This window comes from Thamnophis sirtalis, unplaced genomic scaffold (genome assembly GCF_051295495.1).
Source record: "Thamnophis sirtalis isolate CommonGarterSnake01/CBP01778 unplaced genomic scaffold, rThaSir2_p1.2 scaffold_4, whole genome shotgun sequence".
In the NCBI taxonomy this organism is placed as follows: domain Eukaryota; kingdom Metazoa; phylum Chordata; class Lepidosauria; order Squamata; family Natricidae; genus Thamnophis; species Thamnophis sirtalis.
Genome location: NW_028261384.1, coordinates 99246903 through 99261548, shown reverse-complemented (window position 1 = coordinate 99261548; position 14646 = coordinate 99246903). Strand labels below are relative to the sequence as shown.

Genomic DNA, 14646 nt, shown 5'->3' with positions numbered 1-14646 from the left:
GAGGTGGGGGTTGGAGGGGAGTAGGTAATACATTTTAGATGAAGCCAAACTTGAAAACCTAATTTTCCCAAAGCAAAACTCAGTAACAATAATAAATATTAATAAGTAGACAGAAGCCACTTTAAGGTGTCCTGAGTATTTCAAAGCCATTGCTTGTATGCCCACCAGGTTATGAGAATTGGCTTCAATAACTTTCAGGACTTTCTTTTGGAAAAGAGTTGAGATAGCAAAAGCCCTAACAAAGCACTGATTCTAAGTGGTATCAACATCTATAATATAAGTGATAGTTCTTCAGTGCTTCTGAGAAAGAATTATTCTTAAGTCTTGAAGACCAGATGGAGGCAACTAACATTCCAGATTCAGCATATGGACTGGCGGTTCACCATCTTTGATATTTGCTATGGAATTGTAGGAAAATGACAAAGAACCATGCAGTCTTTAGAATGAGTATTTAGGATGTTAAAAAAAAAGCTAAGGAAGAAAATTAGCAAGTTGAGCAACGGCTATCAGAATTAAAAACAAAGTTATAGTTTAGCCAGGTCAGAAACAAGCAGATTTGGCAAGACACTTGCTAAGTATAATTCTATTTTGAAAACTGAAAGGGCAGAATTCAAAAACTATGTATGAATTACAGCAATTATGCATTATTGGAAACAATATGGCACTAAAGGTAATGTTATTATATTGGCTCATTAATCAAATCTTGTATCTAAATATATGCTCCAAGAAAAGAGTTATTATAAATAAAGGATTTTCATTTTGGGATTGCATCTGTATATTATGACAATATCCAACTGCCCACATAAGAAGCAGGTTTTAATTTATCATATTTAATTTATTCATATTAATGTTTCTCAATGGGAGAAATAAGAAACTGATACCAGGAAAGAAGGACAAATGACCTATCCTGATTTTCAATATATTCATTTCAAGTTTCCTAGGATAAGCATCAGAGAGAAGACACATTTAATTGGGATAGTTTTCCATGCTTTCCTTTCATTGTAAGATTTACAATGCATCATGGAGTTAAATTCTATAAATGCTTTCTGTCCCCTATTTTAAAGTCCTTCCTTAATCAAATCTTCTCCCCTCTTATGACAACTTATTCCAAAATGAAACACAACAAGGCAATTATCTTGTCAGGTATTGCTCCTTTTTTCTTTCTTTGTTTTAATACTTGATTCTCACATCCAAGTGTTAAACCTGGGAACAAAGTATCGTTAATGTTAAGGCTGAAAATCTTTACATGTTTATTGCAAATTTTAAAAGTTTGTGGGAGTGAGAGTGAGACTCAGAACTGAAATTACATGACAGAAGAATGTTTAGCTTTTTCTTTTTCCCCCCAGCCTTCCTTGAGACCTTAATCATCATTCACTCTGCTGTAGTTGGAGACTTCCATTAACATCAGTGGAAGATAGCAAGTTCAATATTTATTAACCCAAGATAAGCAAAGAAATAAAGAAAGATCCTTAGAGACCTCCCTTCTGTTGCTGAGAAATACATAACAACAAATTACATACTTTAGTATGTATATATGTAAGTTTTATATCATGACTTTCCCTTGAAGCCATGGAATATTATTGGTAATATTTCAAAGAGAATAGACAAACTTTAGTTCCCATGGAGTTCACTGAACTTTCAGATGTCTACTTTGCACTGATTGGTCTATACAATCCAAGCTCAGCTTGACCTAAACAAACATCAGACTCCCCCTCCCCACCCCCAAAACCCTCCAGCAACTATAGAATAGGTAACTCATACATATAATAGGTGAGAGATACAATCTATCATGGCCACAGTCGATGGGATCTGGGGAAAATATTCAGAAACCCAAATGAAAGTACCCTGAATACCAATGAAGCCCATTGTCCACTTTACCTCCATATCATTTTATCAGTAGTATCTCAGGTCTGTTTGGAAGTTAGGTAAGAGGCATAAATAGCATTTTTTAAACCTAACAGTTTCAAGGCTGATGCATATGAATAGAAATCATTTATTTTTTTGGATTCAATGAAGTGGCTCATTATTTTTAAACTATAATAATATTTTTATTTCCAAAGATGATAAAATAAGTTGTTAACTCATAACTAACATGACAAAAAATGGAATTAGTACCCAGACTTACTAAATGGTGTGACTTTGATCAGAGTATCTTTCTTATTTACAAGAGCAAAGAAATATAATTCAGTGCAAAAGAGTGAGATATAGTTCACTAATAAGAAGCAAATATGGCAAATTGTTCTCATGTCCAGTTCCCCAAGTAATTTTTTTACCCCTGTAAACAGTTCAATATTTTTAGTACCCTGTAGGTTTTCAATTTTGTATCAACATAATTCACACCACTTTGTGTCAGTAGAATAATAAGATAGCATGAAGGCCATTAGTTGATTAATGTACAGAAAGAAAGAAGAAGCTGAATTAATAAAGGCTGTAGACAAGAATTGGAGCCCTGTTAGAGAGTGGGTAACCTGTCAGAAGGAAAGAAGAAAGGAGTTGTAATCCATCTGAACAACAGCTGTTACCTTCCATCCTTTGGTGGTTACGGTGGCCCCATTGGGCCACATGTCTGTGGTTGGCACAGGTTGGTCGCAACGGAATTTAGGAATAAATGAAGAGCTTCTCTGAAATACCTGAGGAAGTCAGAACATGGAATGTGGTTGTTTTTTACATACAGAAAGCAAAATAATGTGGATTGCTAATTCTGGTTCAAGGAAGAACACTTATCAAATTAAACCTAAAATGGAGTTTTGAAGAAGAGAAGAACTCCAAATTTGAGAACCAATAATCCAACCATAAGACTTAGTTAAATTGCCTGTTTCAACTACTTCAATGTAGCTGTTTAAAGTATATCTATAATCAGAGTTTACACGATAAATAATGAAGTTATGAGGACTTCTGTCTGAATTTAAAACATATTTATGCACGACCTTTAGAAAAAAAATACAACAATAAACAACAGCATGTATTTTTTATGTTATGGAAATTGGTGAATAACAACTTGTTTCTCCAATCTGTAGCTGAAATCCTTTTAGGTTAAGGCTCAAATTTTTACAGTGGTTTAGCCCACTGATTTTAAAATAATTTTTGAGTAGACAAGGCAAAAGGTTTATTTCAGACTAAAAGCTCTCAACATATCTATCTTTTGGCAATTCTATATATAGCCCATAAAAATGTTATTGAATTCTAACACTCTTTCAAAAGCCATTAATATTAATGAACCTAATAAGATTATTTTTTTTTATAATCTGCTTTCCCTGCTATTTTTTTAAAAGTACTGGCCATGTATTGCTTTGTCTTTCCATGCTTCCATTCTATTCTTCATTTGGTTTTTCTTGTAGACCAATTTGCTCTTTCCAGTAGTCAGTATGCCTTCCCTGATTATTATTATATACTTTTTTTCATTAACAATGAAATTCAGTCAACTGAACATTCAAAAATGCATCACAAATACCATTGACTGACTATTGTTGTTGTTGTTGTTGTTGTTATACAATTGTATCACAGCGGCCAGTTGTTTCGCGGATTTGGCATTGGTTACTAGTTGGGCCTCACCCAGGGCCCTAGGACGTCGTAACGTATTTTCGTAATATGCGTGCAGATCCAAGCAGTGCGGCTTTTTGCATTTGACTGATGGTGATTTTATCAATTTTTAACTGTTTTAAATGTAATTCCAGTGCTTTTGGAATAGTACCTAGTGTGCCAATTACCACTGGAATTACCACTGCTGGTTTGTGCCATAATCATTGAATTTCGATTTTTAAATCCTGATATTTTGCGATTTTTTTCATGTTCCTTCTCGGCAACCCTGCTATCACCTGGTATTGCAATGTCTATGATTATGATTATGATTATGATTTACACAGTCAGTCAGATTTTCAGTCTAGGTTTGGCATTTTTCTCTACCTATCAAGTTCTTACCAAGACCAGGAATAGGCAAATCTGGGTGTTTGATGATTTTACAGATATCGTTGCAGGATGGAAGCAGTTCCAAGTAAAACCACCTTCTGCAATTGACTAGTGGCAAATTTTTTAATGCCTATGGTGTTCAAGTGGTGCTTCAGTTGTTTTGGGACTGCACCCAAGGTGCCTATTACTATTGTTAGTATCTTTGCTTGCCTTTGCCATAGTCGTTCTATTTCTATTTATAAGTGTTTGTATTTTGTTATCTTCTCCAGTTCTTTCTCTTCTATTCTGCTGTCTCCAGACACTGCCACATTCATTATCCAGACTTCTTTGACTTTCTTATCAATAACTGTTAAGTCCAGGGTGTTATGTGGCAGGTGCCTGTTGTTGTTGATGTTACAATAATATTAATTTCAACAAGTATTGCTGCAAATAGCCTGTATAAAATAAAGTCAGATGCTTCTTGAAAACTCTCAGGCAAGAAACAGAGATAAATGTATTCCTTTGTCTGATCCCATATTCAGAAAATACACTATTTTTGTACATAGAAATATTCCACTCATTCATCCCTACCGAAAATCTACCTACAATGAATATTTCTAACACTTTAAAAAATCCTCTAGGATTTCACACAAACTCTTATTTTTTTGTTTTACTTAAATTTCACTTATTTACAGAACTGAAGATAAATTTCCCTGATTTATCCTTGCTTTCATCTTTCTTCTTATTTTTTATTGTCAACTTTTATGCCATGGAAACCTGAATTTTGTCATTATTCTGCAAAAGAAACATGCAAATAATGCATCATATATATATATAGCCAAAAGTACAGATAGTGCTAATGGTCACATGTAGCTAATAGATTAGATACAGAAAGTTTGCATGTGTTCTTACTCCCAAACACGAAATGTTAGAATGGCCTCATTTCCATGTCTGTACCTCTTACTGATGTGAAAATTGGCTAATATTTTAAAAACTAACATTCAGAATCATCTAAGCTGACTTACTTTCTATTATTCAGTTGCCCACAAAATTGAACTATTTCTTTGCATACTGTTTTTAGACCCATATTTAATTCAAGCTGATCTGTATTTACTCTACATTATCTCCATTTTCAGTGTTGCATTTCAAGTCAATCAATCATATAATAACTGGACAATTTTTTGGATCTTATAAATCTTGGGTTTTATAATTCTTACAATTAAACTCCTTTATAAAATGTACTATCCTTTACTCAGATTTCACTACTGGATTTGGAACCCGAAGGGCCACTTTGGCAACATAAACAAATAAATATTTAATTTTTCAAAATTAATTTTTCATTATTCTTCCTTCTTGGTACAGAAAGTGGGTTTGTCTTTTTTTTCAGGGTAGCGTTTTGGGGTGAAGGTGGCAGATAGATTATTTCCTGATATTGCATTCTTTGCTAAATTAATAACTATGACAGATACAATTTTTAAATGAGGTGAACAGCTTTATCTTACAATAACTTACACACCCCTGTTAAGTGGTCCCTTCCCTGAATGCATCACTACTAGATGGTAAGCAGATGAAACAGTAGATAATGTGGAATTTATTCTATTGGGATTAGGTTATTATATAGCTAATGTAGACCCTGGAGAAGTATTTGTTCAAATTTGTATTTTTGCATATATTTTTTATAAAAAAGAAGAAATGGTTAGTTAAATCCCTAGAAAAGGATGTTAAACAACCACTAACTAACTCATTATACACACCCACTGAATATTAAGTCAATAGCTTTGATAAATATTTGGTCCCAATAAACATCGTGCTTCTGAAATAGAACTATTAATATTGTACCAAATATCTTGTCTGCAAATTCAGTAAACTATTGAGTTTTAGCTTTAAAAACTATTATATTATATTAATTATTATATCTACAGTGATAGATTTCTGATATGATGCTTATCAAATCTGGATTAATTTTTTGAGACAATAAAGGAAGGTAAAGTACTTTCAATATAATTTAATATTTTTTTAAAAGTTATTTTGTAAATGGTATATTTTCCAGACAATCTCATCACCTTTTAAAATTTATCTTAAAATAACTATATGATAGTTGCATGTGTGCAATTTTGTTAGTTTGGTGTAGTATATAAATAAATCTGAGTTCGATGAAATATTTTATAAATATTTGTATATGAAAATATACAAAAAAAAACACAATATTTGTTGGGAGACATTCTCAAACTAGTACAGAGGACTTATATAAAACTGAGTTTTCAACAGCAGAGATATTGTTGAAAATATCAGTAATTCCTGATCAGGAATCAGGAATTCCTTGGTTATATACTCTAGTAAACTATATTAGTATACGAATAGGCTTTAAGTAAACAATGGAAAAAACAGCAAGGTATTCATTGCTTGATCAGTACGGACTCTTTACTGAAGGCTTTCGTAACCTGATGTCCTTCATATGTATTGGAAATCCAGTCTTATTTTCACCAATTCTATCCAGTCACTGGCCATGGTAAGTTGAAGAGCAACATACCTTAAGGCAGAGGTCCCCAACAGCCGGGCTGTGGCCCACTACCAGGCTGAGGCCTGTTTTAACCTGACTGTGGGAGAGATAGGCAAATGTGTGTACATGAAGGCTCATTTGCATAAGTGGCAGAAAAATGCATGTGTGTGAAGGTCCGCTCACACAAGTGGGGGGCAAGTGTGTGCATTCACTCATGTGAGCAGAGAGCACTCTTCGTTTGCATGCAAAGTTCCATTTGTACAAGTGGAGGGCGGACCTGACTGTGCTCACCTCTCGCACAAATGGAGCTGTGTATGCATGTGTGCACCTGCCACTCACTTGTATGTACAAGTATGGGCACAAGTATGGGTGTCCATACTTGTGCCTAGTCAGGTCGTCAATTTGGAAAGGTTAGAGACCACTGCCTTAAGGCATCAGGCTGAGAAAGTCTGTCTTATTGTATAATGATATTGTAACAGATTTATATAATGCTTCACAACCTATGTCAATGTTGAAATGTATAAGTCAGTCAGTTTATTACAGTCTTAGACCAGCACAAGCAATGTATTCATGACTAATGTTCCCTCTAAGCTGTGCAGCTGTGCGGCCACGCAGCCGCACACATAACAAGAAAACACTTCTGTGCAGTGTTTTTTAATGTCTTAAAATATGACTGAAAATATGTCCCTCCCTCCCTTCTCTCTCTGCATCGAACTCTCTCCTCCATCTGGTGATTGGTGAAATCAAGGAAGACTCTGGCCGGAGACCGATGCTGCTGCAGAAGGAAGAATTCCCATTGGTCCTTTGGGACTTTGTCGGTTCCTGGGAAAACGCAATTCGTTGGTTGTAGCCTGCGTTTCTCTGCACATCTGGGATTTCTCAGGCATTGCGTCGTCTGAAGCCCTGTTCTGGGCTTAGCAGTCTTTCTGCGATCCCTTCGCTTTGTGGAGAGAGGAAAGCAGTGTGGAATTGGACTGCCTGAGCCAAAGGGGTCCACGGAATCTTGAAACTTGATTTTTGAGCAGTACCAATCCATTCCACTCTTTCCTTTCCCTTTCTGTCCTTCTTCTATCTTCCTTTCCTTTTCTTTTTCTTTTTCCTTTCCTTTCTCTTTTCCTTTCTCATTTCCTTTCCCTTTCCTTCTTTTCCATTTCCTTTCCTTTTTCCTTTCCTTTCTCTTTGCCTTTCCTTTTCTTCTTTCCCATTTCCTTTCCTTTCCTTCCCCCTTCCTTCCCTTCCCTCCCTCCCTCCCTTCCTTCCTGGGGGTCTGAGGGAGAAGGAGGGGATCCTTTTCTTCCTTGCCCCCCTCCCCAACCTCTGCTCTGATAGCAATTATGGCTAAAAAAAATTCAGGTGCTCAGGCATGAAAATGTGCTGCTCAAACACTATACTTTTCCACGCACACTGAAAAAAAAATTAGAGGGAACATTGTTCATGAATGTCTGTGAGTACTCATAAATCTATCTATATTAATAAATGTATTAATAAAACTTAGTTGCGATATTTGATAATAACCTGAAAAAGGAAGTTGTAAGAGTAAACAAATATTTGAAACTGCAGGAGAGAAATACGGGAGGGGGCAATTTGGAGCATCAAAATGAAATCCACATGGAAAAAAGATAAATTATCCTTTCCTTTCTGCATCTGCATTCCAAATCCATAAACTGCAGTTACAGAGAATTTGCGTTAATATAATGTGCAAACCAGACCACACACCAGCATGCCATATGTAGTGACCTGGCTCTTATTGTGCAGTTCTTATTGCCTGGTGACACTAATACAGGGAGATTCAATAAACACTTATGAGAGATTCCTATAATAGCAACTTAAATAAATAATAAAATAATAACCATATAATTGCTCAATAGAGAATGTTTTGAGCTTGTTCCAAAGTATGAAGATTTGGGAGTCTTGTACCTGATCAAAGATTCAACAGCAGAAGAGTACAATCTCTGTCAATCAAGACTATATTTAGGAGAAGAATATATATTTGCTGAGATTAAGTCATAAAGTTATCTGCATAATGAATCTCTCCTTTGCAAATTTCCAGTCTGGTGAGATTTTTCTCTGAATTTGTTGAATGTTAAAATTGTTTCTTTGCAAAACTCTCGAACCTCAGACCTTACTTTTAGTCTAATGCCCTTTTTCCATCCTACCTCAAGTTCAGCAATGATCCTATCCTCCTCATCATCATCTTTGATGGCAGAAGCAATGATGGGGGGTGTTGAAGCAGGCCTGGCAACCTCAGATACGGTTCTTCTCAGTTTCACTTGAGGCTTTTGGGTTTCCAGCTCTTCTGATTCAGCTTTCTGATATCATAAAAAGCAAAAAAAGAAAAAAAGAAAAGAAAATGTGTTAATGGGAAGAAAAGAACAAAGCTAAACCACTGGGTCCTCTTTGGTTTTACCAGTCCATATTTCTTCATTGGGAAAAATGGTCTGTGTACCTTCATGAAACTGGATTCTTTTTTGCTGGTGATGATCACCTCTCCTGTGCGGGTGGTTGTCAGCCCATGAGAAGATGGAAAGCTTCGCCGGGGTGGAGGAGGAGGGGGAGATTTGGAGGGCTTCTCTGTACGATATCTGGGCACCGTCAGCTCATCTACAATGATAATATTATTAGAATGAATTAGAATTAGAATGAATCCATGTTTATATTTATACCTACATGTTTGAAAACTAATAAATACAAATACCATGGCTAAAAGAGCCGAGGTGGCACAGTGGTTAGAGTGCAGTACTGCAGGCCACTTCAGCTGACTGCTATCTGCAGTTCGGCGGTTCAAATCTCACTGGCTCAAGGTTGACTCAGCCTTCCATCCTTCCGAGGTGGGTGAAATGAGGACCCAGACTGTGGGGGCAATATGCTGACTCTGTAAACTGCTTAGAGAGGGCTGAAAGCCCTATGAAGCGGTATATAAGTCTAACTGCTATTGCTATTGCTATAATAGTTAGACCATTTTTAAAGGAACAACTTAAAACTAAGGAGAGAAACATTTAAAGTGGCAATTTGGAACATTTTTAAAAAATGGAAAAAGTATATATTCTCTTTCGCCATCCCCTTAAGTTTCCCCCTTAAGTTTTCAGAGGAAGAGGAATATTCAATCCCTCCCTGCAAAAAGTTAAAGCAAATCATTTTCCAAAATTCCAGTTAATTAAACCAACTACATGGATTCCTTTTCTGATGAATTACATGAGGCTGCCAGTGTTGTAACAATGATATTAGAACATGAGACAATTCAGCTGAGGTTACACTTTTCTCATAATTAAATCTGCAACATGTTTTCCTGTTGCTGATAAATAAAGTACTGGTTGAAGATAAACTATTTCTCAAAGGACTATCCAATTTTTGCTACAGGTATTATAAGATAGGCCTTCAACCATGCTGATCTATGTTTGTAAATGTGTGGTTACTGCATAAACCTTAATTTAATTTTCTACAGTGGTCCCTACACCAAATACCCCATATTGTCCCTAAAATACTGTCAAGAATTAGCCAAAAGACATGTGCGTTTCTTGTAATCTTCCACTGTCTTTCCCTCTGTCTGTTTCAGTTGTGACTCAGTTTCCATTTTAAATAACACATTATTTGTCAGTGTTAGGTATATGGATAAAACAAGATGAGTTCAGGGAGCTATTTCTCTCCTCTAGAACATATGCTTTCACTGGAGTGATCTTCATTATGATGGCAGTCCAGGAAGCAACAGGTTAAACCCACTCCTCGATGTGTGGCAATCCTGCTTGATCCTCTCCTTACAAGCTGTACCCAATTTTGCGTCTGTCTTACCCGATCCCCGGCGACCATTGGGGTCCATTTTGGTTGTGGACTTTTGTGCATGCTGGGGTTTGGTAGGCTTGTGCTCTGGGGTAGAGGCAATGCTTCCACTGCCACCACAGCTGGAAGACTGCTTGTGCTTGGCCGCAAACTCCAAATCAGGGATGGCTTTCATCAGCTCAGCTTGGGTCTCTTCCAGAAGCCGGTTAATGTCTTTAGCACTGTATTGGGTCAAGGCTGCACGTTTTTCCTCCCAGTCTCGTTCTGCAGCCTGTAAAATAGGTTTGTATTAACTACAATGAGGCTTCTCTACAATACTGTTCAGTTGGCATCTATTACAGGGGTGGGCTTCAAAAATTTCAGCAATGAGTTCTCTGTCTAGTTGCTGGGTGGGTGTGGCCATGGTGGACGTGGTCTAGTCGGCCTCCTGCACCACAGTGTGTGGGGGGGGGATTTTCATCTTCCTCAGGCTCTGGAGGCTTTCCTTGAGCCAATGGGGGGGGCAAAAACTTCCTCCCCTGGGCTCTCGAGGCCTGTGGAAACAGAACTTCCAGGAGGCGTGTTTTTCCCCCCTCCCCGAGTCTCCGCACTTACCTCGCATCCAAAAGGGCCATGTGGAGACTCCTAAGAGGGGAGGGGAGGAGTGGGAGGGGCCAAGTGGGGCAGCCAGGGTTGTCATTTGGAGGTCATAACATTAGCTACAGGTTCTCCTGAACCGGGGTGAACCCATAGCAGCACACCCTGATCTATTATGTGGCCCATTCTATAGACAAATTCTGGCTTTCCAAGAAGTGCTGAATCTCTTTGTGGTTGAGAAAATGGGGCAATGAATAAAGAACCCTGTTCCCCATTCCAGTTTGATTGAAAGTGCTATCATAAAGTAGGGAATCAAAGTCATGGTTACATTGGAAAACTCAGGAAAATTGTTGGCATACATATCAATTGAGCTGGGAAAAAGAAATAGTTCCAGAAATAGTTAAGACTCTCTCCTCTCTCTGCTTATAGATTCCAAACCAATTCCTTTGAAGTTGGTGGGGAGGGTGAATTGCAGGCACCAATTGCAGGCACCAATTCCCCACCAATTGCCTGTTTGATTCAACTTCTAGGAATTATGGGAAAAATAGTTTCTTTACAAAGATTTTTTAAACTGAGTCATTGAAGTCCATCAGGGTTCAGGCACACAATTCTTCTATGTATATACACACAGAGATATAGTGCATACATACATACATGTAAAATACATAACCTTATATATTGTGTATCCCAATTTTGTGAATTTAATGTATACTTTTCTTGTTTCTTATATTGGAGTTTTAGATGGAAGGTGGAATGAAAAATAGAGGATTGTAAATGGAAGCTATATTTTTCTGACTATGGTAAAAAATCTATATGGAAGAAAGAGAATGTGGAACAATGTGGAAATCTTGCCAGTGATTGCAAACCATTTGGTGCTGGAAAAGCTTTTCTCAACTGGTGTTTTTCATGATTCCAATTACAGTTTTTATTATTCCTTCCTTTTGGGCTGGTGGCACAGTGGTTAGGGTGCAGTACTGCAGGCCACTTCAGCTGACTGTTATCTGCAGTTCAGCGGTTCTAATCTCACCAGCTCAAGGTTGACTCAGCCTTCCATCCTTCCGAGGTGGGTGAAATGAGGATCCAGATTGTGGGGGGGATATGCTAACTCTGTAAACCACTTAGAGAGGGCTGAAAACCCTATGAAGTGGTATATAAGTCTAACTGCTATTGCTATTCCTATTGCTATTTTGGAAATTCAGATCAGACCCTGAATCAGTCCAAGGACTATCAGTTGTCAAAGGACAATGCAAATTCAACAACAATGCAAATTCAGGAGCATTCTTCTTTTTTTGTGTGTTCAAAGTATATAAATTGCACTCACCTCCACAGACACTGATCTGTCCATACTTTTTTTGCTGGGAGTGTCAGAGCCTGTTTGGGGCTTGGCACCAATCATCTCTGAGCCCCGGGATGGATTGCTACTTTTGGATGCGTGGCTCTGCCCTTGGCTTGGTCCAAAGCTGATTGTGCCTAGGCTGTCAGTGGAAGAAGTTAGGTCATGGAGGTTCGTCGGAGGGCTGGTGGGAAGCTCAAAATCCAGGCTTCTGCTGAAGTCACTTTCCAGCTCTACCTTCTTTGGAGATTGGTTGAGAAGGTTACTGGAGGAATCCCAGACACCTTCATCTACTTGCCTACCAGGAAAATGGCAAGAAGAGTTAAAAGCAGGTTAGGAATTTCAGAAAGAAGCTTGCAGGTACAGCAATATACTAAAATGGTTCTTCTCATGTACTGTAGTTTGTCTGCCTGGAGGGGCTATTTTTGAATCTGCATGCATGTGTGCATGAATAGTAGCATTAACAGAATGATGGCTGGTTTCTGAAATCAGTGAGAACAAGAGAAGCTGTGACCATCAGGAAGAAGCAATCATGAGTGGATTGTAATAGGGATGATGATGGCAGTTGAACCCCCGCAAGTGATAAGAGGGCCTTTGGGTCTAAATGTTAAAGGAAGTCTTCCAATTTTACAGCCCAGAGAATGGGCCACAGACACCCAGTATATTTCCATTTGCAAAGTAAGTATATCTGGCACCAGTCAAGATACAAGGGACAGAAATACAACACTTAAATTGTATGCTAGTACATTTGCAAGATAGCTAAGAGTGTCTTTTAGGAATGCTGATACCCCAGCCTATCCCCAAGAGTTTTTTTTTTCTCATTCAAGAAGGGCTCACTCACTTGCGGACTTCTGTCAGGGTGTCAGTCACTGCCTTGCACCGCTTGAATAAGCCATCCAGGCGATGTGGCTCTTCTTTGAGGAACTTCACAGCCTCTACCTCTACACGGAGAACTACGCGCATTTTGCTCTGCAGGCTGGGAAAATTAGCTGCAATGGCAGGAATGAACAGAGAAGGAAACGAGAGGCATGGGAGTCAGAGCAGGCTGAAAGAAGGTTTTTAACTGAAGGCAATGGGGGGCATGGAGCCAAGTAGGGAAGCAGGAGGGCAGATTGGTAAGGCTTAGGGTGAGTGAGAAATGAGGCTTTTCCTGGTTGTTGTTTGGCAAAAATGAAACAGCACTGACCCTCTGCCTAAACACCCATCCCAGCACCTTTCACCTCCTGCAAGTAGTCAATTTTAGCCAAATAAACACTAGTGTGTTTTGAGGAATGAGGGGCATGAAGAAGGATTTGCAAAGTCACAACTGTTTTGCTGATGGATAAATACCATGTGTTTGTCTTACAGAATAAACAGATATGATATAGGTACAGAAGATGTGTAAGGAAGGAGAAAGACATTTAGGGTATCAGCAATGTGGATTGCTGACAACCATACTAAATACACTTATCTAGCACAGCATAAAGAAAAAAGTGGTCCAGAAACTACTAAGACTATATTTAGGCAGATATCTTATCAAGACGAACTCTTTGGCACATCATGAAATATATCTGCACCACCTTCCTTTTATTTTGATTTATCCACGTAAATGTCAAAAACCTGGCAAAACTGACAATAAAAGGCCCAGTGAGAAATGTTAGGAAACAAAATGCTGTCAAGCTGCTTTTTGACATTTACAACTCAAAATGTGAAAGGGGAGGGGGAAGTATTTGGAAATGGTGGAAATGAGACTGACATTTGGATAATTTACCAAAGGCATAGTTGCTGTTTACATTTCTTGAAAAACTTTAGGATTTTCTGTAATCTTTCTCTTGATTCTATTGTTTTGATGTTTTGGACATTTATCAGAAAAGAATAAAGTATATTACCCTCTGGATTATTGGGCTTGTTCTTTTTTTTTTTTTTTAAAGCAGCACTACAAACTGATATCCAATTGCCTGAAGTACAGAAGCATTGTCTCCAAGTAGCAGATACATAGAGAAAAGCTTGTAAGCGCATACTACACATCCACACAGCAATCAAACCAGTACAAATGCCATAAAAAAGGAAAATGGGTCTTACTCCTTGTGATGTATGTACAGCACTTCTGTCATAGTATTTGGAGAGCATAAAATAATGCTCATGAGAGTTCTACCTGGGAGACCGTCATGCTGAGAGACAGGTTTTGAAAGAAAAACTGTATCTTTATGCAATACTAGCTCCTGGAAGGAGACAAGGGAAACATCCAGGACTTCTGGATGGGTACTATGTCTACTTTTCTGCCTTGTAGCAGAAAAGTAGCAGTAGACTGGCGACTACTCGGAGGAGAGCCTTCTCTGTTGCGGCTCCGACACTATGGAACAATCTCCCCGTGGAGATTCGTACCCTCACCACCATCCAGGCCTTCCGCACAGCCCTCAAGAACTGGCTAACCCCTCAGGCCTGGGGATAATCTTATTTCGCCCCGCCCGAATGCTGAGTGAATGTTGAGTTTTTATTGTTTAATTTACTTTGTGCACATTTCTTTTCTTTTTTTTTGTATTGTCCTACACTCCCCTTCCTTTTTTGATTGTAAGCCGCCCTGAGTCCCCTCAGGGAA

At 38.2% G+C, this 14646-nt stretch overlaps 1 protein-coding gene across 10 annotated transcripts in view; it reads right to left on the bottom strand.

Moving 5' to 3' along the window:
- The window catches only part of SRCIN1 (SRC kinase signaling inhibitor 1), a 309886-nt gene that overhangs the window by 17445 nt on the left and 277795 nt on the right, over nt 1-14646 (bottom strand). For 9 of the 10 annotated variants that reach the window (XM_087713548.1, XM_087713550.1, XM_087713547.1 and 6 more), the window contains 5 exons: nt 12910-13057; nt 12057-12366; nt 10172-10430; nt 8832-8986; nt 8542-8694 (listed from right to left, as the gene is read on the bottom strand). In XM_087713548.1, coding sequence (XP_087569674.1) covers nt 8542-8694; nt 8832-8986; nt 10172-10430; nt 12057-12366; nt 12910-13057 — 1025 coding nt within the window. Of the gene's footprint in view, nt 1-2074; nt 2631-8541; nt 8695-8831; nt 8987-10171; nt 10431-12056; nt 12367-12909; nt 13058-14646 lie in introns of those variants that run through there. The other variant, XM_087713552.1, reaches the window with a different exon arrangement.